Below are 27,608 nucleotides of genomic sequence, written 5' to 3'. Positions count from 1 at the left end.
GATGAGAAAGTAACATCTTGATATAAAAAATACATGCATTTCACCCGTTAAGAAGGAGGCCTTATTGTTGCCTGGTATGCAATTTTGGCTTTCCAAACTCTAACTCTAATGTGCTTGCCTCTTCTGAATTTTCAATTTTTCAATTTATTTCTCTTTCCATCTTTAGGATAAGATAAGAAGGTTGACAAGCCTTTGATATGAACCCCAAATCCCACCAACTAGACAATAAAACCCTACTTACAAGCCGGCACAATTATGCTGGGAATGTGAACAAATACAATAGAGAAAGGTGCCACGGTTATGGGATCTGATGACCCTACTGTTATTGGTTCCAAGGCTGGGATGTTCCCAGATGAATCTACACTTAGTGCTTTCCCATTTAGAAGCATTACTTTACTGTGCAAGTCCCCATCTTTAGCTGTTAGGTGGTATTCCTCTCTCACATTCTGGCTACCTTTGGAACCCCGCAGGCCTTGAAAGTTCAGATAACTGAGCCTGCCAGGACTTTCAGTCGAAACTCGGACTTGAACTTTAGTGTTACTGTCTAGGTTGATGAGGAGCACTGTGATTCCCTGCTGCATGAATTAATCATGAAATTAAGCTTAATGGATTAGCTAATTAAGCATAATCTTTTTATTACTTCATGTGAAATTTTTTCCATTTTTTACTTACCGTCTTCTTTGAACAATGAGCATAAGCACGTAGTTTCTTTGTCCCAGGGAAGCTTGTAGACAAGACCTTATTTCCCATCAAACGATGCCAAAGAAGAGCACTGTAAAAAAACACATACATTTGTGACATGGGTTTGGTTTCTTTCTTTGAAAGAGAGATCATTAGGAGTGTTCTTGGTCTTCATGATCTATATGTACTAACCTGTAGTAATCCGGATTCGGTACGAAGGTGTTAGTGTCAAGGAGGCCATAATTGCCACCAATCAATGTTTGTCTGCAATATGTTTTGGTATCATAAGATGCTGACATTCCAAGCTGGTCCAGGTACCTGTTTGGTTAGTGGGAAAAATGCACAACCTCTGTTGATCAAAATGTTTAGATAGAAGAAATAGAAGAAGAAAACAATTGGGATGGCAAGCTTAATTACCAGAAGCTAAACACAAATGCATTTGTTACAAGATTATGGCCACTGTTGTAAGCACCTCCTGATTCACCAACCCATGCCACTGCTGGTGTGTTTGATTTCTCAAGAAGGCTTTGTAGGCTTTTGAAGGTCTGGGAAATACCATCAAGAACAGATGGGTCTAGAATCTTTTGAATAAGATCTCCAGCACTACCTTTAATTAATATGAGCATGGAAAAAAGGCAAGTGTTATTCAAATGAAATGAAATTGCTTAAAAACATTTGAACCAAGACCAAGGTAATTGGCTTCAGAGTTAATTTACCTGGACCAAGGTTGTATATGTGGTGGGTGACTACTTGAAGAGATTGAGGTGTTTTATGAATAAACTCTGTGAACCAATTTTCATCAAAGAACCCTCCTGGTGCCAAGACTTGTGGCTTAGCTTCAAAACCTGCATAAACATTTTGCACTATGCTTTGGAGAGATTTTGTGTCTGATGCATATTGGCCTGCAGCAACTCTTGTTCCAACTCCATTCCCACTCAGTTCATTTCCTGATCATAAGCAGCCAGCTCTACTTTGTTAACTTAATTTCCAAGCATGGCTTATATTCTCATGTGTTCAAGTTCTTACCAAGCTCCCAACCATGGATTCTGTATCCCCTTTTGACTGTATATCTTATTAGGGACTCAGCATTGCTTGAGTTCCAAGCACCCACAGCAGCTCCTTGGGAGTTTATTGTCCTGCCTCTCAGTGCATTCAAACCAAATATCACAACAGCCCTGTTTTAGAAGCAAATTATCATGACGGTTTACGGGAAAACATTCTCTTGTCAGATTGTCTAGCGGAATAAGCATTTTTTTGGCAACATGAGCCCGTAAGAGAACATTGCCCACGGTTTATATATAATACGTTCATCAGGGCATATAATAAGTGGAACATTTACCCAGTTTTGTTGAAGAAAATATTTAGTTGGTCCCATCTAGACATTGGTAAGTAACCTTGAGTGAAACCAAACAACTCTGAACCATCTTTGAGAAATGAGGTAGAGGGTTGTTGGCTTTCTTCTGTCTGGTATATGACTTTGTCTTGCAAGGTGCCGCCCAGCCTAATTTTCAAGGGTGAAAATGCTGCAATAAAATAAAGGGGAGAGCTTTGTTAAGACTGTTATGGATTATGTGTAGTCGTTTGTGTGTGTGTGGTTGTTATGAGTTCAAGAAAATGACTCCTTTACCTTTTATAGCATTCAGAAGTATGGCATTGTCAAGATCCTACCAAAAACCAAAGAAAAAAACAAGGAAATACTATTAGAATAAACAAATAATATACTTCTGAAATTAGAAAAAGATGCATGTAGATAAGCATCATCTTGATTAAAAGTTTTAATTCCATGTTGAGAATAGAATCTTTGGAATATTTCAATAATCAATAATACTAGTCGACAAGGAAAAAGCTTGGCTCCTTAAAATTGAGGAGGAGTTCCTACTTACGGCTAATATGATTTTGACGTACATGTTAGATAATTTTAATATTCTTTTTACTTTTTTGTTGAAACTTTGTCAATGTCGCTGAAATTAAACCAACATCAAAATCCGATTGGTTTTAAGGAGGAGCTCCTCAATCTTAAGGAGCCAAGTCATGCTCTCGACAAAATGGTAACCAAAATGCTATCTTTTTCTTTGTCAGTGGAACAGCTGCTATCTACATGCTCTTCAACTTACAGGGTCAAACTGACAAGTGGGATTTACAAGAGTTGGGTGGTTTGACACTTTAAGGGAAAGGTTTAACAACAACATCAAATCAAGCTATGGATTGAAATGAAAACTCCCCTTAACATAAATTTAGTTGTGCAATAATATGAAGATTAGGAGATTAAACCCAACAACAAAAAAGAGAAAAAAGCAAAATAAGACCTCTATTGGATTGAATATGCCTTGATGATATTTTGAGGATTAAAAAAAGAAAATTTTGGGGAAGCTGCTGGCTTACAAGATTAAGAAGAGAAGCAGAGCCCCAGCTACAAGTTCCATAGTCACATTTCTGAGGAGGCCACCAATCAATTGTGGCACAGACAAAGTCATCATCTATAAAACCAATAGCAGCTGTTCCATTGACAAAAAGGGTTCCTTCAGTGCTCTGTGAAGAGACAGAGATTGATGACTTACGGCTGTGAGTTGCCATGTACACCCAGTAGCAAAGCAATGATATAATCATCAGAGAACGCATTATTTCACACATGCAACCAAGAAAAAAAAAATTAGCAAAAAAATCCTGTGCTCTCTCTGTGTCCCTGTATTGGTTTGTGATGAGGAGGCCTTGCAAGTTCTGCAGGCTTGGTTTTAATGGTGGGATTGGATTGGCATTGGTTGTAAATTTGTAAAGTTGGTAGTGACAGAGAGTGGATAGGTACTATAAAGGATGGGAAGATACTACTGGGGAAGCTTGTGAGTGAGTGAGGCACTCATTTTCGCTTTCAATAAAGTCACACTTTAGTTAGTCTATGAAGCATAAAAGATAAAAGAAAAAACAACTAAACAAAACTCAAGGTATTAAATATTTATTTTGGCGAAGATATCAAGAGAGTCTGAAAATACAGAAATATTTGAAAAGTGTGAGTAAATTGTGTTTAAACAAAAGTACCAAGGAAATTTCGTTGAACAAAAAAACAAAGAAAACAAAATTTGGAAGATATTGGAAGCATCACGTCATCACCAAACCCACTAAAGGAGGGAGAAATTTTTGTGTGGCAGCAACGGCGGCAAGGGTCTCTTTCTAGTCGCTTTTGACGGCTCTTATATAAAAACCAATAAATTAAGCAACAATGCTGACGGGATGTAGCCTGGTGAAAGTGGATCTTAACTCGCAAACAAGTGGTTTCAAGTTCGAATCTCATGGTATTTTGGTAGTGTGCGTAAAAACTTTCCTCTTCCTTCCTAACTTGGGCAAAAATATAAAACAATTATGCAACAATTTTTCCAGCCATTTCGTCAGAATATTCAATAGCTCTAATTACAAGCTACTTTCATAATCAATTATGAGATGCTTTTCTGTTTGAGATCAAATAGGCAACCAAGGCAGGTGAATCTCTATTGCGTTTGGTAGTCTTCAGGGGAGGTAGGTCCTCCCTCCTCCAATCCTTTAGGTACAACCTGGGTAACCCTTCATTTGGTCAAAGGCTCTAACAATGATAGGAGCTTGTTATAGATGGATGGGTAATCAGTTAGTTATTAAACAAAGGTCCCATCTAAATGAACCCCTTTCTATATGATAGGACATAACGCCCGCCGAAAATGAAAAGTCATTAATTTGAGTTTGGGATAGGGTTAAGTTTCAGGGTTGGTTTGGGATCCATTGTCTACGACGGGCCTAAAAGTCTGAGGTCTATGTTTTTAGGCCCAGATTGGGAGTTCAGGCTTAAAGGGCCTTAGGCTCGGGATCATGTGTCTAGGGTTTGGGGTTTCAAGTTTAGAATTCACGGTTTGGAGTTGGGATATTGTATACGGTTCGGGAGGCATGACATCCTACAACAAGAGTGAAATCAAAAGGGGGAAATTTCACCTGATGAAATGCATAATTATTTCTTTGAGACGTGAATAACATCTCCTTATCATGTTGCATTGGTGAGATTAATGTATTCTTACGTTTTCTTTCTTTCTATACAATGCCGCATTTATATTTTACCAATGCATGTGGCCTAATTACCGCCCATTTGTCATTAAATCAAATAATTTACCTTATATTTCTGTAATCATCGATTGTATTAAAGTGCTGTTATTTCCACCATTTGTCCTATTTTCTCACCCATTTTATCTTCCCACCTACCATGTAAATTTGAAAAAACACAAACGTATCTTTCCACCCATCATTATTTCTATAAAAAAACTCTTTAATAATTCAAGCAAATTAAACAGACTATGTTAAATGGATTGGACTTTTAGGTAGTGTGTCTCCTTACCTAAATTAAACAGATTATTTACTTCTTTTTTATTTTTTATTTTAGGAAAGAGAATTTGCTTGATCCTCTCCATCTCTCAACTACGAATTATTAGTAAAGAGAATTTGCTTGAATGGTATTTTAGAAATAATAGTGGATGAAAAGAGAGGATTGTGTTTTTTCAAATTTATGTGGTGGGTGGGGAAATAGGCACGGTGAAACAACACTCCACTCCTTATAAATTGGGTCAGATTTTTGTAACTTTTTCATCATTCAACAGGGCCGGAGAGAAAAAAGAACATTCTACTGTTTATCTTCAACCCAATGGCAACTACCATGAACTTAGTCTGCGTTGTTTTCCTTTGCAGTCTCATTGTAGGAGGTAAAGCTTCATCTCCATATTTGTGTAGTTATTTTAGGGGCAAATTATACTTACTGACTTACGTGTTTCTTGATATATTGCAGGCAACTGTCAACCTTGCACTGAACAAAATCTTAAAATTACACAGTCAAAAACCGGTAAAATGGTGCAAAATAAGCCAGAGTGGAATGTGAAAATCACTAATGATTGCCCATGTTCTCAACTGGATGTTAAGCTAAGCTGCGATGCATTTCAAACTGTGGAAGACATTGACTCTTCAATCTTGAGCAAATCTGGCAGCGAGTGTCTAGTCAATAATGGTCAACCTATCTATCCTAACACGGATTTCAATTTCAACTATGCTTGGGACAATTCGTTTTCCTTCAAGCCAGTCCACTCCCAAGTTGGTTGTTCTTGAAAATGATGTTTGTTTGAAGAGTTTTGGATTTGGATGGTTTTGTTTGAGTTTATTTTCTATGAAAAATAAGTGCCTGAATTTGGGCAACAATATAATGTAACTTCAAATGTAGGGAGTTGATTTTCCAACAAGAGACTAGTGTAACTGGACGATCCAGGTTATGAGGATTGGGGTCCGATATCACTTACTTAAATATAATATATTTCGTAAAGAACCCACTAGTGTAGTGGTTTGAAGTAATTACTCTCTCATGCAAGATCTTGGATTTGACTCCTAGCATTCATATTGTGTGTATAAGTTTAGTATATTATTACTCCTCTCAATTGGATGTCCTAAAAGAATATAATGTATTTAAAACAAAATAGAAATAACTATATACAATGGAATATTATGAATTTGAAATTTATTAAGTATTATTTGAGTTGAAACGAATGCTAACAATATACTCAAACAATTGAAAAGGAATTTAGTGGTTTTTCGTCTAATAGTAATTGTCTCCACTTACTTGTAAAATGTCTCAGATTCTAATAGTAATTGTCTCCACTTACTTGTAAAATGTTTCAGATTCGACTCACATGAATACAAAAACAATACATATTTATGGTGAAGTCGATATCTAATTGTGGTTGACCACATCATTCCATAGCATTGACTACATCTTCTTTCTATACAATGACTTACCATTTGTATCCATTTGCTGTAATATACCCTCTATATCATATAAGGTTTGACAAAAAGAAAATTACATATTCATGCATTTATTTTCTCACCTTTTTATTATAAAACAAGCCCTTATAAATTGGGTTTGATTTATGTAACCTTACTATCAACATCAAGGTCAGGCAAGAAAAAAATAAAAACAAGAAAAAGAAAAGAACATTTTGGTGTTTGTCTCCAACCTAATGGCAACTATTGTGAGGTTTCTCTGCTTGGTTTTCTTTTGCAGTCTCATTGTAGGAGGTAAAGTTTCACCTTTATATTTGTCACTATTCCTTATCGGTCTTGCTCATAGCATGACCTAATAATTGGTAGTGTCTTGTGTAGTTTATGCATTATATTGTTGTTTAACCATAATCGTGTGGGTTCTTTTAGATTAATATAACATTTAGTTGATAAGTAAGATTGGTCTCACCTAGTAGAAATGAACTTAGCCAAGTTGGCTAGAATGGATGTTCCTAATTATGCACTCGAGTTTGAATCCTCCTCTCTAAACCCTAAACCATGTTGATCAAATTTGGTAACGTGTGTCTTGTCAATAATGGCGGACCTATTGATACTCATGCTAATTTTAGTTTCACCTATGCTTGGGATAATTCGTTTCCTTTTAAGCCAATCTACTCTCATGTTGGCTGTTCTTCAAGGAAAATTATTGTTTGAAATTTTGGACTTGGATGATTTAGTGTCCTTTATAATGAATAAGAAGCGCTCAATTTTGTGATACAAGTGAGTAATATTCTCTTTTTTAAACATGTTATAGTATCAGATTATTAATTTGCATTCGCGTATTCAAACTTAAAACTTGTTTCAATATCAGAAAGAGAATATCAATCTTAACACTATAACATATATTTAAAAAAAAACCAATTTATATATGTCAATCTACATGCTTGGCATTGAGTTGCATATCATTGGTCTCATGTTCGAATTCTCATGGCATCTTAACAGTATGTATATGTGAGAAAACCCCTCATTCCTAACTTAACTAACATGATATTGTCCAACCAATGATGAACAATGTAGATAATATTTTTTTTTTTTCATGAACAAGGGGGGATAAACCCCACAAACAGAAATGTAGATAATGATTTCAATTTCTCTATCTGGTGGAAATCACAATAACACATGGTATCATGTATTAATCATGCTTTTGGAAGTTTTTATCATCTCTCCTTTTAATGCAATTTTTCAGAAGCCCTTAATTTCAGTTTCTTAAAGGTCTTTCCAAAAAGAAAATAAAAATCCTAACCCCAATCCTGAACAAACCCCCAAAAAGAAAATAAAAATCCTAATCAGATTGTGCATTGATGTTTTTTTTCTTAAGAGAACCTCAACAGTACGATGATTTTATATTAATCATCAATGGAAAAATGAGAGGGACTTGGCGCCTTACTCCAATTACAAACATTACTAATCAAAGTGTCTATGCACCATTATGATGTTTACAAGTCCTTGTACATTGAATTGATTTTTTTTTTTTCTTCAACATTCTGGTAGTTGAATTTTGTATTTTTTGTGATCAAATAATGGCAGCAACTGCAATGAAATTCCTCTGCGCGTTTTCCTAAAATGCACATTTTAATTTGTATCTTTATTATTTTTCTCTTACATATTAATGCAGGTAATTGTGAAAACTGTTTTTAGTTAAATGTTAAAATTGAAAACAAGGGTTAAAAACATGCTCCATGGGTAAAAATTAGTACTAAACTGAAAATCAAATTTCCTTGGATTAAAAATGGTTTTCAAGTACAAATTGGGATGCCGACGGGTCTAGTTGAGCGGAAAATGGTCTTTATTTGTCACCCTCATGGCACTTTGATAGTATGTGTGTGTAAGAAAGCCTCCCTCCTCCTTTTTACTTAAAATAAAAAAATAAAAATACAATGTGGGATCTTAATGGTCAACTATCATTTAATAAAGGTCTTTAATTTTTTATTGTATAGAAACTAGAAAATAAGGGTATTTTTTGCTCTGGCATGAAAGTAAACGAGTATCAAATTAAAAATCATTTTTTATTTTTTATTTAATAGGAGCCTGCGCCTCAAGTGGGTATAGGAAACTTAATTCTATTCTCTCACTTATTATGGTAAATTCTTATCATAGTTTTTATGGAGAAACTCTTCAAATGCACCACCACAAAAAGAGTTTTTTTTATTTATGGGTCTTGATTTGGTTTAAGCTAATAGTAGAAAATAATTGTAATATTTCTTACCATGTTAATATTTTGTTATTATATATATATATATGTGTGTGTGTGTGTGTGTGAGGGTTCGAGACCACATAATTTGGCAAAAGTGAGAGGCAGCAACTAGGTGCAATGGCAAGTACCAGTCTCAACCTATTTTCAGCTATTCTCCTGCTCATCCTTCTTAGCAAAGGTAAGAAACAATGAAGTATTTTTTCTTCGGTTTAGCACTCTCAGTTTAACATCTGACGCTCCAAACTGAATATTTTATAATATTTGTACGCTTAAACTTTTGTGGTTTATAATTTCTTATTATCATTTATCAATCTATTTTTATCACAGGCATGAGCCAAAAGTGCTCTACAAATGACCTGCAAATTAGCCAAGACAAAACTGGGGTTTTGGTGCAAGCAAAGCCAGAATTTGAGGTGAAGGTTCTGAATGCATGCCCATGTCTTCAAGGGAATGTGAAATTAGGCTGCAATGGATTTCAAACGACTGACGAAGTCAACCCTTTGACATTGCTCAAATCAGGGAATGAGTGTCTCCTCAACAATGGCTCATCTCTTATACCATTTTCTCAGATTAGTTTCAAATATGCTTGGGACACACAATTCTCATTCAAGCCAGTTTCCTCTGAGATCAACTGTAATTGATTGAGGAGAGAGAATTTGTGCTTTGATTTTTTGTTCTGCATACTTGAGTCAATTTATAGATCAGAAGAAGAAAAAAAAACGTATTGTTGGTCCGTTGAACATTTGGGTTATACGATTCTTTCCCAACTCATAATTTTGTTTTGAGATTGATTCCAAAATAATTACAAAGAATAGAAAATTAAATATTAATCCAAAAGCTCAAGCATTCATTTGGCAAATCCATGTGTTTTTTTAGACGAAAATCCACGTGTTCTGTAGGATCAATTTAGGCCCATTTTTTAGGTTTATATCAAAAATATTATTCATGACCATGTGGATGAGCCAGTTGGTTTTTTTTAGAGTGATGTTATTTCCATCACATGTCCTATTTCTCATTTATTTTACCCATTTGTAAAATGACTTCAAAAGACTGAAAGGAAAAAAAAATGGAAAAAAAAAAAGAATTTGAAAAAAAAGGAGACTTTGAAAAGACCAAAGGAGAGAGATATTTTTTATAAAAGCCAAAATGGACAAAATTGCCCTTATTTATTTTTGGATTTCTTAAGGAATTCTTTACATTTGCATGTCTTTGGTTTGAAAGTTGAGAGTTTTTTTTTTTTTTTATTTAAAAGCTTTAGTTTTTTCAAAAATGAAATTTTTTTTAATGACTAAAACCTAAATTTACTTAAAGGAAACCCCACGCACAACAAATCACAAGCCCATTCAAACATGTTGCTTTCATGGTGGATTACCGGGTGAGTTGTTCAAGTTTGTATGGAAAAAAAAATACGCAAAAACCCAGCAGCCACTCACTCAACTACACAACGCTGAAATTTTAAAGAACAAAAAGAGACTTTTCAATCTAGAAAAAATGAAAGACCTCTCAAGAGTTTCCGAAGATGAAGGAACCAACTTGCTTCATGGTGATGAGAAAGCAAATAAGAGTCCTGGGGAGAATAGAAGAAAGAAGGAGAAAAAAATAAAATTTGCTTGAATTAATAATTAAAGGGTATTTTAGGAATAATGATGGGTGGAAAAATAGAATTTTGTATTTTTAAATTTACATAGTGGGTGGGGAAATATGATAAGAGGTGGAAGTAGTAACATTCTTTTTTTATGATTCTCAAATTGATATCTTTGTAATTGATTGAGTAATAAATCATGAGTGCTGCTATTTCCACATGCTTTCCTATTTTTCCCACCTACCTTATCTTCAAAATTTTATAAACAAATTTACCCCTTTATAAAATGACTTCTTAGGACTTAGGAAAAAACTTCAAACCTAAAATAAAAACTTAATTTCATAAGAAATTTTTTAAAATTTTTTTCCATAATTAAACAAAGAGATGTCTTTCCCATATGATTAACAGTTCTTGGCAATCCCTACTGTTCAATCCTGCAAATATTGACGCCTGGGTTCCCACATGTACCTATTATGGAATTTTGATTTTGCATCATTTAAACTTATAATCAAATTCAAATTAAACGAACCCAGCCCCTAAAAAAAATATACAAATTTATAAATAAACCCAATCCTAGACATATATTTATAAAAAAACTCAAACACTATTTAAACATAGTTCAAATGGACATAATTTCAACGAAAAAAAAAAATATTCTACAGTTAAATGGACACCGAAAAAAAAAAAAAAACTTTACAGTGACAAAACACACAAGAAAAATAAATCTACAAGGGATCAAAAGAATAAAGCATAAAGAAAATATAACTCCCCAATATTATGGGGGTAGACGCTTGCAGAGAAAGGAAGAAGAACAAATAAGAGGAAGAAAGGCATTAAACTTGGCGCTTATTTAGGATTTTTAATTTACGTTTTTTTAGGAAATATATTTGTATGTTTTAATTATGAGAAAACCCAAACCAAAGAGAATTTACTTGAATTAATAATTAAATAGCATTTTTAGAAATAATGGTAAATGGAAAGATAGGATTGTGTTTTTCAAATTTACATGATAAGTGGGAAGAAAATATGAATAAAAATATAGGACATGAAGTGGAAATAGTATCACTCAAAATCATGCAAATTGTCACATTAATATTAAATTTGATATGTCACACAAATCAACATTAAATATGATTGCCATATAATGGGTGGTCTTCCTTCAAAGCAACCTTGGTCTTATAGAGCTTGCGGCAAATTGTGGGTCTTCTTCTACCAATTGGGTTCATTTTCTTATTGAATTAGATTGGCATGTTTACGTATCAGTAATGGAGAAAAGTAAGGAATCAAAAAATTTAGGAATCGGGGAACTACTAAATCGGTATGGGAAGAATCATTCTTCATTAAGCTGTTTACTAAACATATGGAATTAGCAAAGGAATGTGATTGATTCCCATTGTTATTGTTTACTAATTTGCATGAATCAGAATCCAAATTAATTTTAGAATTATGATAAAGTGGTAAGGGTATTTTTGGAAGTTATTAAGATAAAACAGGAATGTGAATCGCATCGATTAGTCTCCCATAGTTGATCTGATACCTAGTTTTGAGGGAATGTGATTACGGATTTTGAGGTAGGGCCCACTTATTTTTTCATTCATGAATTGCAAGTAAACGCAGGGGAAGTCAGGAATGGAAATCATTCAATTTCCTCCCATACCCATTACTTATACGTAAACATACCATCTCCTCATTGATCATAAATTGTTGTTTACCAGTATGCTTGTGAATGGTTGATAAAGTTAACAAGTCAACTTGTTGATACAAGCAGCACAGGGGCAAAGATAAGTCGAGCACCAAATTTCACGTAAATGCTCTTAATCACTTGAATTACAAGTTTTACGTTTAGAATATTAATCTATTTTTATGTGGAGCATTGATGTGTTACAGACCATTTAGCTAATTAATAAAATGACTGACTTTTAATATACAAATATTAAAACATTTGGGGCCCCTTGTTCAAGGCCCAGGGCCATGCCCGGCCTTGGTTATAAATGACCAAATTAATTACTATTCAAGGTCTTAGAAGGATTAATTATCATAAAATTAGTGAAAAATAAATAGGGAACTATTATTGACACTCAAAAAACAATTTCATGCACTACTTTCTTATAAAAAGAAATTGCAAATAAAAGAGTGAATTATAAAAAAATAAAAAAATTGGAGTGACAACAAAAATATATTATGGTCAACTAAAATAAATAAATATGAGCATCTCCAACTAATGTGTCAAACGTGCAACATAGACATTTAATAAAAATAACATCTCACATCACTCCAACCGATATGTCAAAGCTGATGTGGAATAAGGCTGGAGATTGAGATGTTATTTTTGACATCCCAAAAGCAAGATGTCAAATGAATATTTTATTATTTTTTCTTTTCTTTTCTTATTAATTAAAAATGAATCAACACTAAAATGTAATAAAGTAATAATTTAATTTGACATATCGGGTGGAGTGTAAAGCTGTGTAAGATGTCAAATTGCCACATCAGCCATCAAATTTAAATTTAATGTTTGGTATTTGACATCTCCCTTGGAGATGCTCTTACATGCTCTGTTTTTGGTTGCATAACAAAACACCCCAAAAAAAAATACAATGTATCTCTTTAAGGTGTTGACCACCATATTTATGTCATTAGAACAAAGCAAATATTGAAAGACGTAATTTCAGAGCGGATTTATGGCGTTACCAAAGTCATCTGTTAGAATTCATAATCCAGTGAATATAAATAAGAACATAATCCACCACCAAGGATCTCATCACTGAAATATTTCTTAACCATGGAAGCCATTGCCAAGTCCTTCGTTCTGGTTCTTCTTTTGAGTCTCGTTAGCAAAGGTAAAAGTAGTAATGTAGTGTTTTTATCCATTGATTTACTTCGGCACCCGAAGTGTATCTCAAATGACTTAAATTTGAGACAACTCATCTATAATAAAATTCTTGCATATGCAACCAACGTATATAACAATGTTACCGTAAATTTAAGACAATTTCTCTGTAGTAAAATTCTTCCATGCAACGAATGTATATAAAGACAGTTTTTCTTATAGTAAGGTTTCACATATTTCCTTCATCAAAATTGCAGGGTTTTGTGCTTGCACTTTGAACAACATTAACATTGGCACAGCCAGAAGTGGGAGAGAGATAGGAGGCAAGCCAGAATGGAACGTGGTTGTGACCAACAACTGCGCATGTGCTCAAACGTCCATAGTTTTGAGCTGCAGAGGGTTCCAGACTACAGAGCCTGTTGATCCAGCAATCCTGAAAAAGCAAGGTGACGTGTGCCTCCTCATCATGGGCAATCTCTTGGATGCTGGTGCTTCTGTGAAATTCTCATATGCTTGGGATCCTCCTTTCCTTCTATTGCCTAGCTCCTCTGTTATTGGTGGTGGCTGTTGATGAGAGGAGGCCTAGAAAAAAGTTTGAAGCTTTTGAAAAAAGAGATTTGAATTCAACTAGGGACTTTCGTTTCTAATCTAATGTAACAAAATCAGATATTTACATGCTGCAATAATACATAATAATGCTCAGTTATTTACATTATTTACAAGCTCCCAGTTTGACTGTTTGATGACAATATTTTTGGATTATGCCCCTTCATATTATTTGTTAGAAAAAGGAAATTGTCTAACATATTGACAGACACCCGACCCAAATTTGACTTAATCTGGCCAACATTTTTGTTTAGAGAATCCATCTATCGTATTATGTGATCCGAATTCTCTGCTATGATCTAATTGGCTTTAATTCTAAGCATGCCACATCAGTTAAGTTTCATTCAAAGGCTAAAAACGTGACCCATCTACGTATTTTCTCTTCACTCTTCTATGCATTAGCTGCAGAAAACACAATTTTACTCTCTCTCTCTCTCTCTCTCTCTCTCTCTCTCTCAAAGCTATGCCACTCCTCTTCATCTTAAATCACTATTCTGGTCCTTACTTTTTAATGACCACACCTATGATTTGGAATATAAAAAAATTATTTATAAACCTAATTTGAACGAAAATGAACAACCAAGCAGAATTCTTTTTTAAGGGGACGAACAGAGTATTTTAAGTGCAAAGAGAAGAAACTCTTATATGAAGATTATTAAAGTTGCTGAAAAAAAAAGACATAAACGAAGTGGCTTTAAATTTGTTTAGTTTTTCCTAAGATATATAGATGTGCGCAAGTCTGTTAGCTCATCTTCGAAATCTTCTTCTCCTTCTCCCTCACTTCTTCTGTATATATGGTGCTAAGTTTGTCCGTTTATATTTTTGGGATTCTTTTTAATGAATGATTGAATCCAATATTTAAAAAAAAACAAAAATAAATAAATAAATGAAATACTGCTTTTATGCCCATATATGACGTTGTGCCTACATTTGAGGAGACAAAAACAAGTTTTCAAACGGAAGAAGAGTTGCTTTTGAGAGAAAAATGTCCAGTTCTTTGCAGTTAAAATGGAGAAGAAGACTGAAGGGAACAATGCACTAACGTTTTTAGATTTTGGATGAGTTTTAATAAAAACTAGAGGAAACCCAAGAAGAGGATCCGAATCCCATGTTACGTATTTGACCATCTATCAATCAGATGGAGCTTTGTGATTTAGCAACCAAATGTTAAAAGTATCCCACAAATGGGCATTGTCATTTCCATCCGCACAGAGAAAGAGAGAGGGAGATATATATTAAAGGTGTAGAACTAAGAATTTTGATAGCTTAGAGAACAAGTACAGTGAACATTTCTACCATATGTGGACATGCCACCTAAATTACTCAACTCCTACAAACCCAAATTCCCGGTAACCAGAAAAGGCAGCAAAGTTAAAAGAAACAATGAAAAACTTCATTTCCTCCTCTTAGCAGGTGGCTGAGGTATCTCTTCCTCCTCCTCATCTTCCTCATCCTCTTCATCGTCCTCAGTGTCTTCCTCCCCATCATCGCCGTCATCATCATCGTCATCATCGTCGTCATCATCATCATCATCACCATCCTCTTCACTCACACCATCACCATTGGCCTCAGGCTCGTCTTCTGGATTTGCTTTACCCTCATTCTCTTCCCCAGAGGCATCATCTGCATCACCTCCATCATCATCCTGGTCATCACCACCAGCAGCATCATCATCATCATCATCGTCGTCGTCCTCAGTTTCACTTGCATCTTTGTTCTCAGGACCAGGTTTTTCCACTGCAAAAAGCTCAGTGATAGGAAATCTGCAGACAAAATAATTGGCTTCACTGACTTCCCCATCAAAGAAAGACAACATTAATTGACGAAAAAAGAAGTCACAACACTAACCCTGTGAGTTCCTCAGGTTCTTTGGGAAAAACAGTGGTTGTGTTGGGAATAGATCCCATCTGAAAAACCATAAACTCATGGTGAACGAAGATAAAAGGAAGAATTAAATATTTTGCTTAGCAAGTATGTAGAAAAAGTTAAAGGCAGAGGCTAAAAGAGCAACAAGGTGAAACTAGTATAAAATCATGTAGCTGCATGATAACTCAGGCCACACAAACACAGAGGTCAGAAAAAGTTTAGCTTGAATGGTCACTAAGCTTCATTTACTCAGTCTTAAAAGGGAACTTTTTATCAATTGTTGGAACTATAATCAATGACTACATTTTCAGCAAAGAGATGGAGAATGCCTCCAGCCAATAACAAGGATTTCATATTTGAATCCACAACAGCATGAAAAACGAAGCAAACTTAAATGTTCCAGCAACAAAAATGAAACTAAAAACAATAAAAAACATCACCCTCTCATTTGCCTAATTCTTCAACTTCTCTTTGGTATGGGCCTACCTAAACAACACTCTGTCTCATCTCGAGGATATATTTCAAAGTAAAAGTGATAATGAGAACAAGCAGTTACTTAGCATATCAATTATATCACAGATAATCCGAGATAATCAAGGGGTATGCATCGATCAGACCATCATATAATTCAACCCCCAAAATAAAATATATTCTGTCATATTTCCAGGTAAGAATGATTCAAAATTTAACAAGGTTTGCTACACAGGCAATTCAAAGTCAAACTCTATACAAAGGGCATATTTAAATTTAAAAACCCTATCCTCTTCCCAATCTCTTCTCTTCTTTCAAGTTTATATAGCCTCCCTATTCACTTTGGGGGGAAAAAACTTTTAGCCCAACACAAGTTTTTTTTTGTTTTTTTTTTAATTTTTATAACTTTGGTACTAAGCCAGTTCAAGTTTGAATCACCAGGAAAATTTTCAGCAAATTATAAATACAGTAATTAAAACCCCACACCATCAAAGCTCTTATAAAGATATGACAAAAAACTAAGATTTGGGAAAGATATATCTGAAAAATTGAAAACAAAATCTCATAAAATTCTTATAGTCCTAAATAGAGTAAAAACTATGAAAAGCTTAGGGAGTGAAAGAATCATCGCAAACATAAAAGCACAAAAAACCCCCAAAAATCCAGACAAGCCTAAGCCACATATGGAAGAAAACCAAGTTCTTCAAGTACAAAATAACAAAAAAAACAAAACCCCAAATACTCAGAGAAACCCCAATGCACTAGACCAAACAAAACCAAGTAAAAACTTAAAATTGAGAACTTACAACCAGGAAAAAAATATTAAAAACATTTTAGAAAAACATGTTGATGCAAAATTAATTATAAAGTAAGAGAGCACATACCATCCAGAAGGACAAAGCAATAGACTTGGCAGCAACAATGGCTGCCTCAGCTACCATAGCCTGCACTACAGAGCAGAGAAAACCATCCAAGACAAGGCTGTTGGAGCAGAGGCTCTGCATCTCCATTCCCAAAAATATTATTTTTACAAAGAGTAAACCCTAATTGAGAGAGAATTTAAAGAGAGAAAATCTAGGGTTTGGGAAATTGAGGGCTTAAGCTAGGGTTTTGAGGATATTGTAATTGGGAGAGAGACGCTACCGTAGCCACTAGGACCTGGTTCTGGAAGGAGTAACACAAAAGATATAGTCACAGCAGATAAGTATCACAGAACAACTTTAGGCCGTCAGATCTATAGAAAAAACAAGACCATGCTTGTGAAATCCGATCTAACAGCGATGATTGAACTGTCGTTGTTTTATCAAGGAAAAGCTGTCAGGCTAAGGCGAGCTTTCATTGACTTGTCGGTTTTAAATTTGGGCTTTGTATTTTGGGTTAATTACGTTTTTAGCCCTGCATTCTGCGTAGATTTTAAGTTAGGTCCCCAGAGTTTCAACTTAGCAAGTATCCTGTCGTTTACCAGTTTTAGACCAGCTTTGAAATTTAAAATTCAGTCAAATGAATTGGAAAATTAGGACTCCTTTTTTTTAAGATATCAAAATTTCATTCAAGAGTTTTTTATCAGAGAAAACATTTTCCAAGATTTTATTCAAACTTCCATATACTTTCTCCATATTCTTAAGTAAGTTTTGTAGTCCACAAGTCTAAGCTCCCATTGTAAGTTTTTCCGACATCGATATTTTGTCGATATAGAGAAAAACCAAGCCCACCCCAATTTAAAATCTTGACCAAGGTTTCAGTCCCATCTTCAGCAATAAGCTAAATATTTCATTGCAAAGCAAAAGAGTCTGAGACAATTACTACTGGGAACAAATCACAAGTATATGGGACTTGCCCCAGAAATTTAAAAGATCCAACTAGGCCTGTAGAAATGGCCAAAAGAAAAGAAAAAAGAAGAAAACTAAATTAAACTCCTAAGGCTTTATTAAAATATGGAGTCTCAAAAGTCCTAACTAGGCCTTATCAAGTCTAGGGTTGATCCAAACTGGAAGCATTGACTGGAGATGTAGTATGGAAGACACTTTGTAACCCATTGTCAACAGGTGGAGGCACACCCCATTTGTCTTCAGATTCAAGGGGTTCAACGATCACAACTGCACCATCAGTTAGCCCTACAGCAAACTGGTTTGGCTCTTGTGGATGTGCAGCTACAACTAGAGGGTATGATGCAGAACTGCAGCAGAAGAAAGGAAAAATAGAACAGAAATTAAGAATGAAATGACCATCGACATTCACAGCCGTAACAGTTTGTTCAACTTAGTATAGGGATGAGATGCAGAACTTGTTATTGTAGTATGGTTTATGCTCTTTTAAGATATCAAGGAAAATACCAATCACCTGAAATCGGGTGGAAGATAAGCAGTGGGATTAATCTGGCATTGCACTTGCAGATTTGATGCATTAAACACGCACACAGTTGCATCCCGAAAGCTGGCATACACTAACTGGCTATCACAAGAGAATGCTGCATGCGAGATTGGCGCTGCAGATTCTCCTACAACCCACTGAAACACGAAATAGAAAACATGTCACATATCACAGTGCAGCAAATCATAATACTGAGACTGCTCTCGTCAATTATTAGAAAGCCAAAGCGTTTTAGCAGTCATTTGTTCTATTTGTTGGTGATAAGTGAAGTGCTTCTCAATACCATGATGTGATTAAAAAAAATTCAGGGGACAAAAGAAAATTGTTCCAGAGCTAAGTGATCCACTGAAAAAAGTGTGTGCTGAAATGAAATTACCTGCTTTTCACATTCAAGTTTCGACGTTTCATATACTGCAAGTTGAGTCTCATGTATAACAAGGAAGTGTATCTGATCTTTGTGATACTGAAGCTGAGTTTCAAACATCGTTGCAGGTGTCCTCCCAGCCGGAATTTGCAAGAAACAGTTCTTCTGCCTTTCCCACTTATCAGAGTTCCACACAATAAGCTGGGGAAAAAAAACAAAATTGAAAATTATGATATATCAGAATTATTCATAATGATCCTCTTTGTTTAATGTTTTTAATGTCTAGGCATCAGTAGGAAAGTGCCTGTTTTGCAATTCTCTCTGATATTAACTTGAAAAGCACACTGAGAGGGACTACTTAGAAAGATGTAGGATTATATTTCCAACTTGTTGAGGATGGAATACTAACCTGAGCATCCGCTCCAAGAGAAACAAGTGTATGCAGAACATGGGAGAAGGCAAGACCCGTGACTCTTTTGGAGTGACCCTTAAGCTTGTTCTTAACCTAACACCAGGAACAAAGTGATCACCTAGATATATATATCGAGTAAGCGCAATTGCAATTCTATGTGCACTGTGCTACGAAACCACCATACCTCGTCTACACGGGCATTGTATATGTGAATGGTGGAATCATCCATGCCAACAGCAATTATATTATTGTCGTCTGGGTGGAAAGCAAGACTTGTTGCCACAGGGGGTGGACACATGAAAGTTGTCATTGTCTGTAGTTGAGAAAATAAACTCGTACATTGATGTGTAAAAAATTTGCCAAGAGCCCCAACCAATTTTTGGGGGAAAAAACACATTTCTAAAGGTAACATGTGTAAAAACACAAGAAACTGAATCATGTTGATATATTAAACTTACCTTGAATGTCATCATGTTAAACAAAGATATCTTCCCTCCAGAGGTTGACATGACATAAGAATCATTCTTGGACAAAGCAAAGCTGGGTAGTGCATATTCAGGTTTAGCACCAGTAAGATCATTGGTCATTAGAATGCCCGAAGTCGGTTGCACTAACTGTGGGGTAACCTTGGTTGTCGCCTAGACAATAAAAATTGCACAGCCATAATCCTCATTTTAGAATTGAATTAAAGAAGAAAAAAATCAGATTGAATATGAAGGTGGTATAATCATCAATTTTAACTATTTGCAACCGGATCAGAGCAAATATTGAGAATTTGTACCTTGATACTCGAATTATGGTCACCCCGTGGCCACCTCCACAGTAGATGGATGGCATTGGATCCCAATGCCAAAATGGCACTACCTGAATTACTGTATGTCAGCCTTGAGATCTGTAATAGTAACAGAAGAAGCAAATGAGGAACTTACTTTTTCTTTTACAAGAAACAGAGATAACAAAAACCTTTTTCCTTTTTTTCTGGAAAAATCAGTAAACAATAAATTTTGAGAAGAAAAAAAGGCCAAAGTGTGCAGAAGCAGAAGTGCATAATCAATGAGACACAGGAATGTCCCAGTAAACGAATACCTACTTATTTCTGAAATGAATGAACAAACTTGAGAGTCCCTGATGCTAAATATTAGATAAGAAATCAAACCTTGTCTGATTTCATCATAGCTGAGAGCCTCAATGACCGAAGCTGAGCAGTTTCACTGATCTCAGTGAGCTTCCATATCCTTGTATTGACTTCTTCAGTTAATCTTGGTTTCACATCATCCAGGTTTCTGGTGCTACCATTCTGTCAAGCATGCTAAATTCATTAGACTAGAAGTACTTTTATGACATATAGGAGCAGGATGAAGCATAAACTTCGTGCATGGTACAAAATTGCACAAGGAAAACATGATTTGGCCAGAACCATTAAATGCAGTTGCAATACTTGGAAGATTGCTTCTTGCACACAGCTTCAGGAAAGAAAAAAGAATCTTCTATTCAGGGAATTAATAGAAATTTGATAAGCTGACCTTTGTTACAGTCTCAGATGCATTTCTCAAGGAAATAAGTGAGTGACTTTCATAAGTGCGCATCAGACGGAGACCATCCATCGTAGCTAAAATTTTGACTCTATTGTCATTTGCAGAAACAGCCAATAAAGAGCCCTCCTTGTTGAAGCGAATGCAAGGACTTGCCTTAAAATGGAAAAATAATAATAATGTATAAGTAGAGCCACCACTTTTAGAACAGAAGTATGCTGAACATTTCAAAGGAAGCTTACTGGTAGGCCTCCTTCAGCATCAATATTAGTCAAAAGATTGGCATTATCCATATCCCAAACTTTGATTGCATAGTCATCTCCAACAGCCAAAAACTTATTCTTGGTTGTATCAAACTGAACAACACCCACAGAATGTTTTTGAAATCCTACGTAATTCCTCTTTATTACACCTTCATTTTCATTCCATTCAACAACATGAGATTCTCCATCTTTGCTTGTCCCACATGAAAAGAGCCTGCATTGCGTTTAATGTAAAGATCGAACTTTAATGTTTCCCAAAATATAAGCATAGGTAGCAAAAACATTAGAATGGCTATGGACCAACCTTTTACCATCTGCACTGTAGACCATTGTTGTGCATGAGCGGCCAGGAGCATCATAATCCACCCTAGATCCCAGATTGTCATACAACCATGCTCTTATTTTTCCATCTACTGATGTTGAAAAGACAAACTGAGACAGATGAAAAAGACATAGAGTAAATCATTCATAGAAGGCAGATGAAAGAGTACTAATCAACCAAAAACAATTACGAAGTGAAGTCCTCACATGGACATTCTCCTTGTTGTGAGGGCACACAGAATGGACCGGAGCATCATGACCTTCAAAACTATACAACTTTGACCCATTTGATGCATCCCACACCTATAAATCACAAAATTGGTGTATAAGATATCATGTTTTCCACGACCAACTATCTAACCACTTTTCTAACCAACCTTAATGGCCTTATCATCACCACAAGTAATGACAGAGAGTTGCTTGGTCGGGTTACAGAACGCCAGATCATTAATGCTACCAACATGGGCATCAATCTAGAAAATGAAAAACTTATTAGAAAAGAAAACAGCAAACTTAAATATTCTGAAAAGGTAGAAGATAGCAGAACCTACCTCCAAATGCTGGCGAATCTCATTCCCACCCAAATAAGTGTATAATTGCATTATATGTTTAGAATATGCAACTCCTGTTTGAAAGAACAATTATATTAAACCTGTTTTCAGAAAAAAGCTGTCGTCCTATATATTCAAACTTACCAAATAGAGAACCATCAGGGCTCCAAAGTATACGCTTAACTGAGACACATGGATCCTTGATCAGAGTAGCCTGAGTTTCATTAGAAATCAATTAAGTTAAGATGATCCCAGTGAAATAAAATGTGAATTTGCTCTCTAATATCTCTTGTGATAAGGGAACATACCTTTAGCATCATTGAACTTGCTCCGATATCCCATACCTGAAAATTTCTTGATACCAACTTCTCCCTTGAACTAACTTCCCACAAGCTTATATCCCCCACATTAGTTCCAACTGGTGCAGGAAATACTTATAAGCTTACGGCTTAAACAGATACATGTATTCTAAAAAATAATCATCTCATATTCCAAATATGTCCTTAAAGGAAAGCTCAACCAACCTAGAAGCAGCGTATGCTGAACAGGATGGAAGTCCATGCTTGTGGGAGCTGACCCCTGATTCAGAGTCCGAGCAACCGTCTTGGGGAATTCTGTTGCGTTAAATGTAGTACTACTTTGACCTGGATTAATCCCTGGCAACATAACCTACAGAGGGTATAAATAAATATGGTCCAAATTCAAGTTGTGTGCTCATCATGTGGTCGGACGTAAGCTTACCCTGTCCGAAACCCCAGAGAATCGCGTTCTGAAAAAATCATCAGAATCCCCAGGACCCCTCACTGATGAAGCTAGACCAGGCAATAGAATATTATCAGAAATGAAAATACAAGCTTATTCATGATTCAAAGCCTTAGAGAAAATTACTCAGAAATAAAAACTAAAAAACTACCTGGATTTGTTAGACTACCAAAACCAATACCTCCTCCAGAAGCTGCTGGATGATTTACAGTCGAAGGAATAGACATCCATGCGGATAACGGAGGATGAACTGGCGCTGGTGGGGGTTGGAAGGACTGATAGGAAATATTCAAACAATAAGCATAAATAAGTTAACGTTTAAACATTCCAGCAGCACTCTGAAGAAAAATTAAGAAACAAGTAATCTATGGGCAGTACCCCATTTACAGAACCCATCAGCTGACTGTTTGCTGTTTGTACAGAACCCATAGGAAGAAAACCATCAACTCTTTGTACAGAACCCATCAGCTGATTGTTTGCTGTTAATTGAGCGAATGAATCATTGGAATTTTTACAAGAGTGATCCACAAATAGGGTTCTTATATCAGGATTCTGTCTAGGATTTGAACAAAGGGAGTGCTGCCAATTCAAGCTGCCATATTCATTCTAAAATCAGTTCATTTGCAAAATATAGAAGAGCATTATAGAAAAAAATTGCAAAACTTCTAACATATGAGAACCTTTTTATTTTTCTGGCCACACACAAACGAAATTCCATAAGACAAGTTACACGAAAAAAAAAAAAATTCACTCACTTGAAAGGAACACAAATTTTCTTTTTATTCTTATGGTATATTACTAGTTTACCTTTGGTTAATGAGCATCCGCAACCTTGAAGTTCTTAAGTTAGGAAACTGTATTTTTTCACGGAAAAGAGGATTGGCCTCAATAAGCTTCTTAAGTTCAATGACCATAATTGCTCTTGCTGTCTTTGTATCTCTATAGCTAGCTAGTTGAGCATTTTCCCTGCATAACGCAAATCAATTTCACAATGCCAGTTGAGAACAACACTACGAGTCCACAAGCAATTTTGAAGCTCACAAAATTGGTTTAGAACATATACCTAAAATTGTCTAATGTCAGGAGCTGAGTGATTTCCTTGAACAAATCTTCATTAAAACCCGCGAAAACCTTCAGATCCTTCACGAGGATATCTACTGCTTTGGCTCTATCCTGTCTGGTTAGTTTCAAAATTTGATTAAACTATATACAACGTTATGAAAAAAAAAGATATGGAGCTGTTTATAAAAAGGGTAAATTTTTATGAATCAAATGCTTACTTATCTAATGCCTCGAGATACTTCTGCTTACGAATTTCGAAGAAGACCTTCATCGAATACCGGTTGTCATCCACTTTAGTGAACCCCAAAAGATACCGCTCGACCTCATCCCAGTTCCCACCAAGTACTAATTCCTCAAAATACTTCAGATTAAAGAACAATCCTGATTCTTGCTCAAGCCTGATTGAGGATTTCCAAAAACAGAAATTGTAAATAAATCAATAATAGCTGCATAACATATCCAAAATAAAGACATGGAAGTTGGGATTAGTAATTACTTATGAAGAGTGTCTTTGAACTTTTCCTCTTCAAGTAACTGCAAGATCAAGAAGATGAGGTCCCTACTGAGAGACGACGTCATTATAATTACTTCTCCTTATCCTCAACCTGCAAATAAGACGATATCACCAATAACAACACCAAAAAAAAAAAGCAAGAATTTCCCCAAAATACAAAGAAAGAACATGCAGGCAACAGAAGGGCCTGTTTGTTTTAATGGAAAATGTTACAATTTATCAACCCAAAACAAGAAGAAGAAAAAATCACATCACCTGGAAAATATTGAGAAAAACAGTCAAAAAGAGTCAAAATTCTCCATGGAATTGATATTTCATTGAAAGAGACAGGGCTTCACACCAATCAAAATTGTCTGAGATGCACCAAACCACAAAATACACCAATATTTTTTGTTAATAAAACAAAACTCTTTTCTGTGAACAAATCGGATACAAGAAATCGTCCCTGACGACAACCCAGAATTATTTGTCATCGAGGCTCAAGAACATTCATGGTTTGGCAAAAATGGAAGGCTGAAAGCAAGAGCTTTCAACCCATGTCAGAGAAAATTAGGGTTCTCAGAAATCAAAAACAGTAAAGTAGCCACAACCCAGTAAAATTCAAGAGGGCATAAAGAAGAAGGTGGGATGAAATAGAAGGCATAAAGAAGCAAAAGCTGACCTCTTTTTCAGAGGTAAAAGTGAAAAAAAGAAAAACCCAGAAGATTACCTGCAAAACAGAGAAGAACAGAGCCACTGAAGAAACAGAGGACTGAAACTCACTCTCACGCTCTCTCTCTCTCTCTCTCTCTCTCTCTATATATATATATATATATATATCTCAGAGAGCTCTCTTCCCTATGCTACTATGCTGCTGCTGAGAAATGTTAATGGGACTGAAGGGGAGGGCAGAGAGATATTATATACAACGAGGCGGTACCTACGAGGTATAAGTACTTCTGCTTATCAATGATAAGTACGATAGCAGATCGGCAAGCTTTGTCCATGTGAGACAAGTGTCTGTGGGCCCCACCCAGGAAAGCTTTAGTCCTGACAGCTGTTTCAGCTTTGTCAAAAGAGGACGGTGACGGTTGAGGTGTTTTAGTATCCAGCGCCCGGTTTGGGAGAGTCTTGGTCACTCTCTTCCTTTTACTTACAAGCTAAGGTTTCAAGATAAATTTCTATAAAAACTTTTTTACCTTTTTTTGTTTTTCTCCTTCTACGGCACATACAATGCATTGGTGTATCGCATTTTTAATTATTAAATTAAGAAACTAAAATCCAGCCGTTGATAAAATAGTATACCGATACATTGAACGTACCACATGATTACACTTTTAGTAATAAAAAATTATCATTCGTTCTCTTCGGATAATGATCGCAACTCTCTCGTGTAATGTTCAAAACTCATTCTTACAAAAAGGTCAAAGAGCCTGGGGAAAATTCAAATGCCTAAAACTTGAATGTTTTTAAAATTTTTGAAATTTTCGAGGAAATACTTGTGTGCATCCCGTGCATAAATATGTTTTTTCTTTTACATATTTAACTTTGTCGAGTGTTAATTTTTAATAGCTTAAAGTTATAAAGAAAATAGTGATGTATTTAATATCTATAATGTGCCTGTAGATACAAACCACTTAGAATATAAATCATTGAAGCTACCAACGTCGAAGTGGCATCATTTGAATACTTTCTAAAATCTGAACTATTGGTTTTAGTCATAGATAATAGGATATTTTCTTATTTGTAGCTAGAGTAGCCTTGATGTTCTATTTAGGTTATTGATTGTAAATATATGTGAGACGTAGGGGTAAAATTAGAAATTTTCATGAGAGTGAGCAAAATTCTTTTTTTCTCATCTATTTTGTATGAATGGTTGACTAACTTTTTTTATTTAAAGTTACTTGAGTGGAGCGGACCAATTTTAACTAAACACGGTGGGCTAATTCCCACTAAATTAGATGGATACTCTAAAATGTAGCACAAATTTTTAAAAATTTGTACTCAGCTGAAGCCCACAGTTCAAGGATCGTTCCCATATCTTCGACTTAAGTAATATGATTTGTGCCTTCGACTTATAATGTGTAGTTGCCGTGGTATTTTCAATGGTCTTTTTCTAGTCAAAATTGAAAATGAGTTTGAACTGTGCAAGATGGTTTCTATTCCATCATACTAAAGAGAATTCTTAGACTCTAAAGCCTTTTTGGATTGTATTAGACGCCCTCACCAATCCCCTAAGGTCATTAAAGGTGATGTGAATCTCATTTTAGGATGGTTTGACATTCTTTTCTATAATGCCTATTTTTCTTTTATTTATAAATTAAAGAAATATATCAGAAATTCATATGGTAAAGAAAATATATAATACATTTTCAGCAACAAAATTTGGATACCCAAAATGTAGTGTCTCAAAAGGTCATGTATAAATTTGTAATGGCCCCATATACAGCCCCTGCTCGGAGTCAAGGCCCCAAATTTTTTTATTTTTTTTTATGTGGTCATATTTTGGTAACTAGTTATATAGATAAACACATCAATATTATCTTAAGTTCACTCCAGCGGTGGTAAGGTAGTTTTTAATGCACACCCAACTCAGGTTCGATCCCAACATTGAGTATGTTTTTTAATTTCTTTTCTAGGCGAGTGCATGGTTTTTTTAGTACTTTTTTTTTTGTCTTCAATCATTTCTTATATACAAAAAATAAATAAAATTTTGTCGAAGGCCTAAACTTTTTGCCATAAACCTTAAAAATCTCATAGCCGGTCCTGCCCCATGTATGAATTTATATACTAAATGCAAATTTTAAAAGTGAGATTCAGTCGTGATGGCATCGAAACCAAACGCAGTAAATAAAAAAGAAAAACAAATTTATTTTTATATATTCACCTTCACAAAGGGGTGTGCGTAGATATCACGCACTCTAAGGTGGGTAGGCAGAGAAAAAAGGTGGGTTGGGTCAGTGCATGCATGACTCTATCTGACGTAAGGACAAAAAAGAAGTCTAATTTGTGGTCCAAACGTATGACAGTGACAGTGACTCGTATTTTATAAACACTCTGGCCCCGCACTCACTTTAATGTTTTATGTTTTTGAGCTTGGACTGAGTGTGACACGTCTCTAAAACAGACTATAATTATTTTGGACTGGATAAATTTTTTTGAACACCCAATTTCTTTGTACACCCGACTCGTAATTTTTGTTAAATTATTTAATTTTCTATGCATACTTTACACCAAAATGACTTTTTTTTTGGTACCTTAGTTAATTTTGAGATTATCATCATCGAAAATTTGACTAAATAAAACACAATATATAATGAATAGTTTCATTACTAATAGCATCAAGGCATTTTAAATAAAATCTCTCACTTACTGGGCTTTGTAGGTGGTTAAGTTGGAGACAATATTAATATTATTAG

At 35.2% G+C, this 27,608-nt stretch overlaps 6 protein-coding genes across 9 annotated transcripts; 3 read left to right on the top strand and 3 right to left on the bottom strand.

Moving 5' to 3' along the window:
- Positions 1 to 15: 15 nt before the first annotated feature.
- On the bottom strand, positions 16 to 3,466 carry LOC103319726 (heparanase-like protein 3). Of its 2 annotated transcripts, none has more exons than XM_008221312.3 (9): positions 3,064 to 3,466; positions 2,309 to 2,345; positions 2,021 to 2,204; positions 1,708 to 1,856; positions 1,398 to 1,628; positions 1,099 to 1,288; positions 874 to 999; positions 673 to 772; positions 16 to 575 (listed from the first exon to the last, which is right to left on the bottom strand). In XM_008221312.3, exons 1-9 carry the CDS (start codon positions 3,310 to 3,312, stop codon positions 234 to 236), a joined length of 1,608 nt encoding a protein of 535 aa, XP_008219534.2. In that variant the 5' UTR covers positions 3,313 to 3,466; the 3' UTR covers positions 16 to 233. The 2 variants fall into 2 exon arrangements, with proteins under 2 accessions (XP_008219534.2, XP_008219535.2); XM_008221313.3 differs by having other exon boundaries at positions 16 to 572; positions 3,064 to 3,450.
- A 1,866-nt stretch (positions 3,467 to 5,332) lies between these two features.
- Positions 5,333 to 5,854, top strand: LOC103319876 (TPD1 protein homolog 1-like). The gene is made up of 2 exons (XM_008221469.3): positions 5,333 to 5,390; positions 5,474 to 5,854. Exons 1-2 carry the CDS (start codon positions 5,333 to 5,335, stop codon positions 5,785 to 5,787), a joined length of 372 nt encoding a protein of 123 aa, XP_008219691.1. The 3' UTR covers positions 5,788 to 5,854.
- Positions 5,855 to 8,772: 2,918 nt separating this feature from the next.
- LOC103319877 (uncharacterized protein At1g05835-like) lies at positions 8,773 to 9,412 on the top strand. The gene is made up of 2 exons (XM_008221470.2): positions 8,773 to 8,882; positions 9,032 to 9,412. The coding sequence occupies exons 1-2, from the start codon at positions 8,822 to 8,824 to the stop codon at positions 9,343 to 9,345; spliced, it is 375 nt and encodes a 124-aa protein (XP_008219692.2). The 5' UTR covers positions 8,773 to 8,821; the 3' UTR covers positions 9,346 to 9,412.
- A 3,656-nt stretch (positions 9,413 to 13,068) lies between these two features.
- On the top strand, positions 13,069 to 13,687 carry LOC103319878 (uncharacterized). Its single transcript, XM_008221471.1, has 2 exons — positions 13,069 to 13,126; positions 13,374 to 13,687. Exons 1-2 carry the CDS (start codon positions 13,069 to 13,071, stop codon positions 13,685 to 13,687), a joined length of 372 nt encoding a protein of 123 aa, XP_008219693.1.
- A 1,270-nt stretch (positions 13,688 to 14,957) lies between these two features.
- Positions 14,958 to 17,219, bottom strand: LOC103319727 (uncharacterized). The gene is made up of 3 exons (XM_008221314.2): positions 16,944 to 17,219; positions 15,571 to 15,629; positions 14,958 to 15,485 (listed from the first exon to the last, which is right to left on the bottom strand). Exons 1-3 carry the CDS (start codon positions 17,067 to 17,069, stop codon positions 15,116 to 15,118), a joined length of 555 nt encoding a protein of 184 aa, XP_008219536.2. The 5' UTR covers positions 17,070 to 17,219; the 3' UTR covers positions 14,958 to 15,115.
- A 589-nt stretch (positions 17,220 to 17,808) lies between these two features.
- Positions 17,809 to 25,087, bottom strand: LOC103319728 (topless-related protein 1-like). 3 transcript variants are annotated; one of them, XM_089045191.1, is made up of 26 exons: positions 24,920 to 25,084; positions 24,466 to 24,563; positions 24,193 to 24,301; positions 23,915 to 24,094; positions 23,698 to 23,811; positions 23,442 to 23,600; positions 23,013 to 23,226; positions 22,786 to 22,909; positions 22,614 to 22,684; positions 22,397 to 22,541; positions 22,181 to 22,290; positions 22,017 to 22,086; positions 21,873 to 21,946; positions 21,699 to 21,794; positions 21,529 to 21,624; positions 21,305 to 21,432; positions 20,980 to 21,214; positions 20,729 to 20,893; positions 20,362 to 20,502; positions 19,987 to 20,097; positions 19,664 to 19,843; positions 19,390 to 19,518; positions 19,203 to 19,298; positions 18,806 to 18,994; positions 18,400 to 18,566; positions 17,809 to 18,235 (listed from the first exon to the last, which is right to left on the bottom strand). In XM_089045191.1, exons 3-26 carry the CDS (start codon positions 24,273 to 24,275, stop codon positions 18,031 to 18,033), a joined length of 3,282 nt encoding a protein of 1,093 aa, XP_088901317.1. In that variant the 5' UTR covers positions 24,276 to 24,301; positions 24,466 to 24,563; positions 24,920 to 25,084; the 3' UTR covers positions 17,809 to 18,030. The 3 variants fall into 3 exon arrangements, with proteins under 3 accessions (XP_088901317.1, XP_008219537.2, XP_088901318.1); XM_008221315.3 differs by lacking the exon at positions 24,466 to 24,563 and having other exon boundaries at positions 24,920 to 25,087; XM_089045192.1 differs by lacking the exon at positions 24,466 to 24,563 and having other exon boundaries at positions 22,614 to 22,675; positions 24,920 to 25,082.
- Positions 25,088 to 27,608: the final 2,521 nt, after the last annotated feature.

This window comes from Prunus mume, linkage group LG2, assembly GCF_029339155.1.
Source record: "Prunus mume cultivar Tortuosa linkage group LG2, ASM2933915v1, whole genome shotgun sequence".
NCBI classification, from domain to species: Eukaryota; Viridiplantae; Streptophyta; class Magnoliopsida; order Rosales; family Rosaceae; genus Prunus; species Prunus mume.
Note: the sequence above shows the minus strand (reverse complement) of the source record. Positions and strands in the feature narration are given on the sequence as shown.

Bases quoted from the DNA above. Each gene is read 5' to 3' on its own strand.
- LOC103319728 (XM_008221315.3), bottom strand. From the start codon at position 24,275: ATGACGTCGTCTCTCAGTAGGGACCTCATCTTCTTGATCTTGCAGTTA. The intron at 22,542-22,613 runs GTAAGCTTACGT...TACCCTCTGTAG, and splicing joins TCTCTGGGGTTTCGGACAGG to GTTATGTTGCCAGGGATTAA. The intron at 18,236-18,399 runs GTGATTGGTATT...CTTCTGCTGCAG, and splicing joins TATCTTCCACCCGATTTCAG to TTCTGCATCATACCCTCTAG.
- LOC103319877 (XM_008221470.2), top strand. From the start codon at position 8,822: ATGGCAAGTACCAGTCTCAACCTATTTTCAGCTATTCTCCTGCTCATC. The intron at 8,883-9,031 runs GTAAGAAACAAT...TTTTTATCACAG, and splicing joins GCTCATCCTTCTTAGCAAAG to GCATGAGCCAAAAGTGCTCT.
- LOC103319876 (XM_008221469.3), top strand. From the start codon at position 5,333: ATGGCAACTACCATGAACTTAGTCTGCGTTGTTTTCCTTTGCAGTCTC. The intron at 5,391-5,473 runs GTAAAGCTTCAT...GATATATTGCAG, and splicing joins TTGCAGTCTCATTGTAGGAG to GCAACTGTCAACCTTGCACT.
- LOC103319726 (XM_008221312.3), bottom strand. From the start codon at position 3,312: ATGTGTGAAATAATGCGTTCTCTGATGATTATATCATTGCTTTGCTAC. The intron at 1,000-1,098 runs GTAATTAAGCTT...CTAACCAAACAG, and splicing joins GCATTTGTGTTTAGCTTCTG to GTACCTGGACCAGCTTGGAA. The intron at 773-873 runs GTTAGTACATAT...GTTTTTTTACAG, and splicing joins CCGAATCCGGATTACTACAG to TGCTCTTCTTTGGCATCGTT.
- LOC103319878 (XM_008221471.1), top strand. From the start codon at position 13,069: ATGGAAGCCATTGCCAAGTCCTTCGTTCTGGTTCTTCTTTTGAGTCTC. The intron at 13,127-13,373 runs GTAAAAGTAGTA...TCAAAATTGCAG, and splicing joins TTTGAGTCTCGTTAGCAAAG to GGTTTTGTGCTTGCACTTTG.
- LOC103319727 (XM_008221314.2), bottom strand. From the start codon at position 17,069: ATGGAGATGCAGAGCCTCTGCTCCAACAGCCTTGTCTTGGATGGTTTT. The intron at 15,630-16,943 runs GTATGTGCTCTC...ATGGTTTTTCAG, and splicing joins TTGCTTTGTCCTTCTGGATG to ATGGGATCTATTCCCAACAC. The intron at 15,486-15,570 runs GTTAGTGTTGTG...TTTTGTCTGCAG, and splicing joins GAACCTGAGGAACTCACAGG to ATTTCCTATCACTGAGCTTT.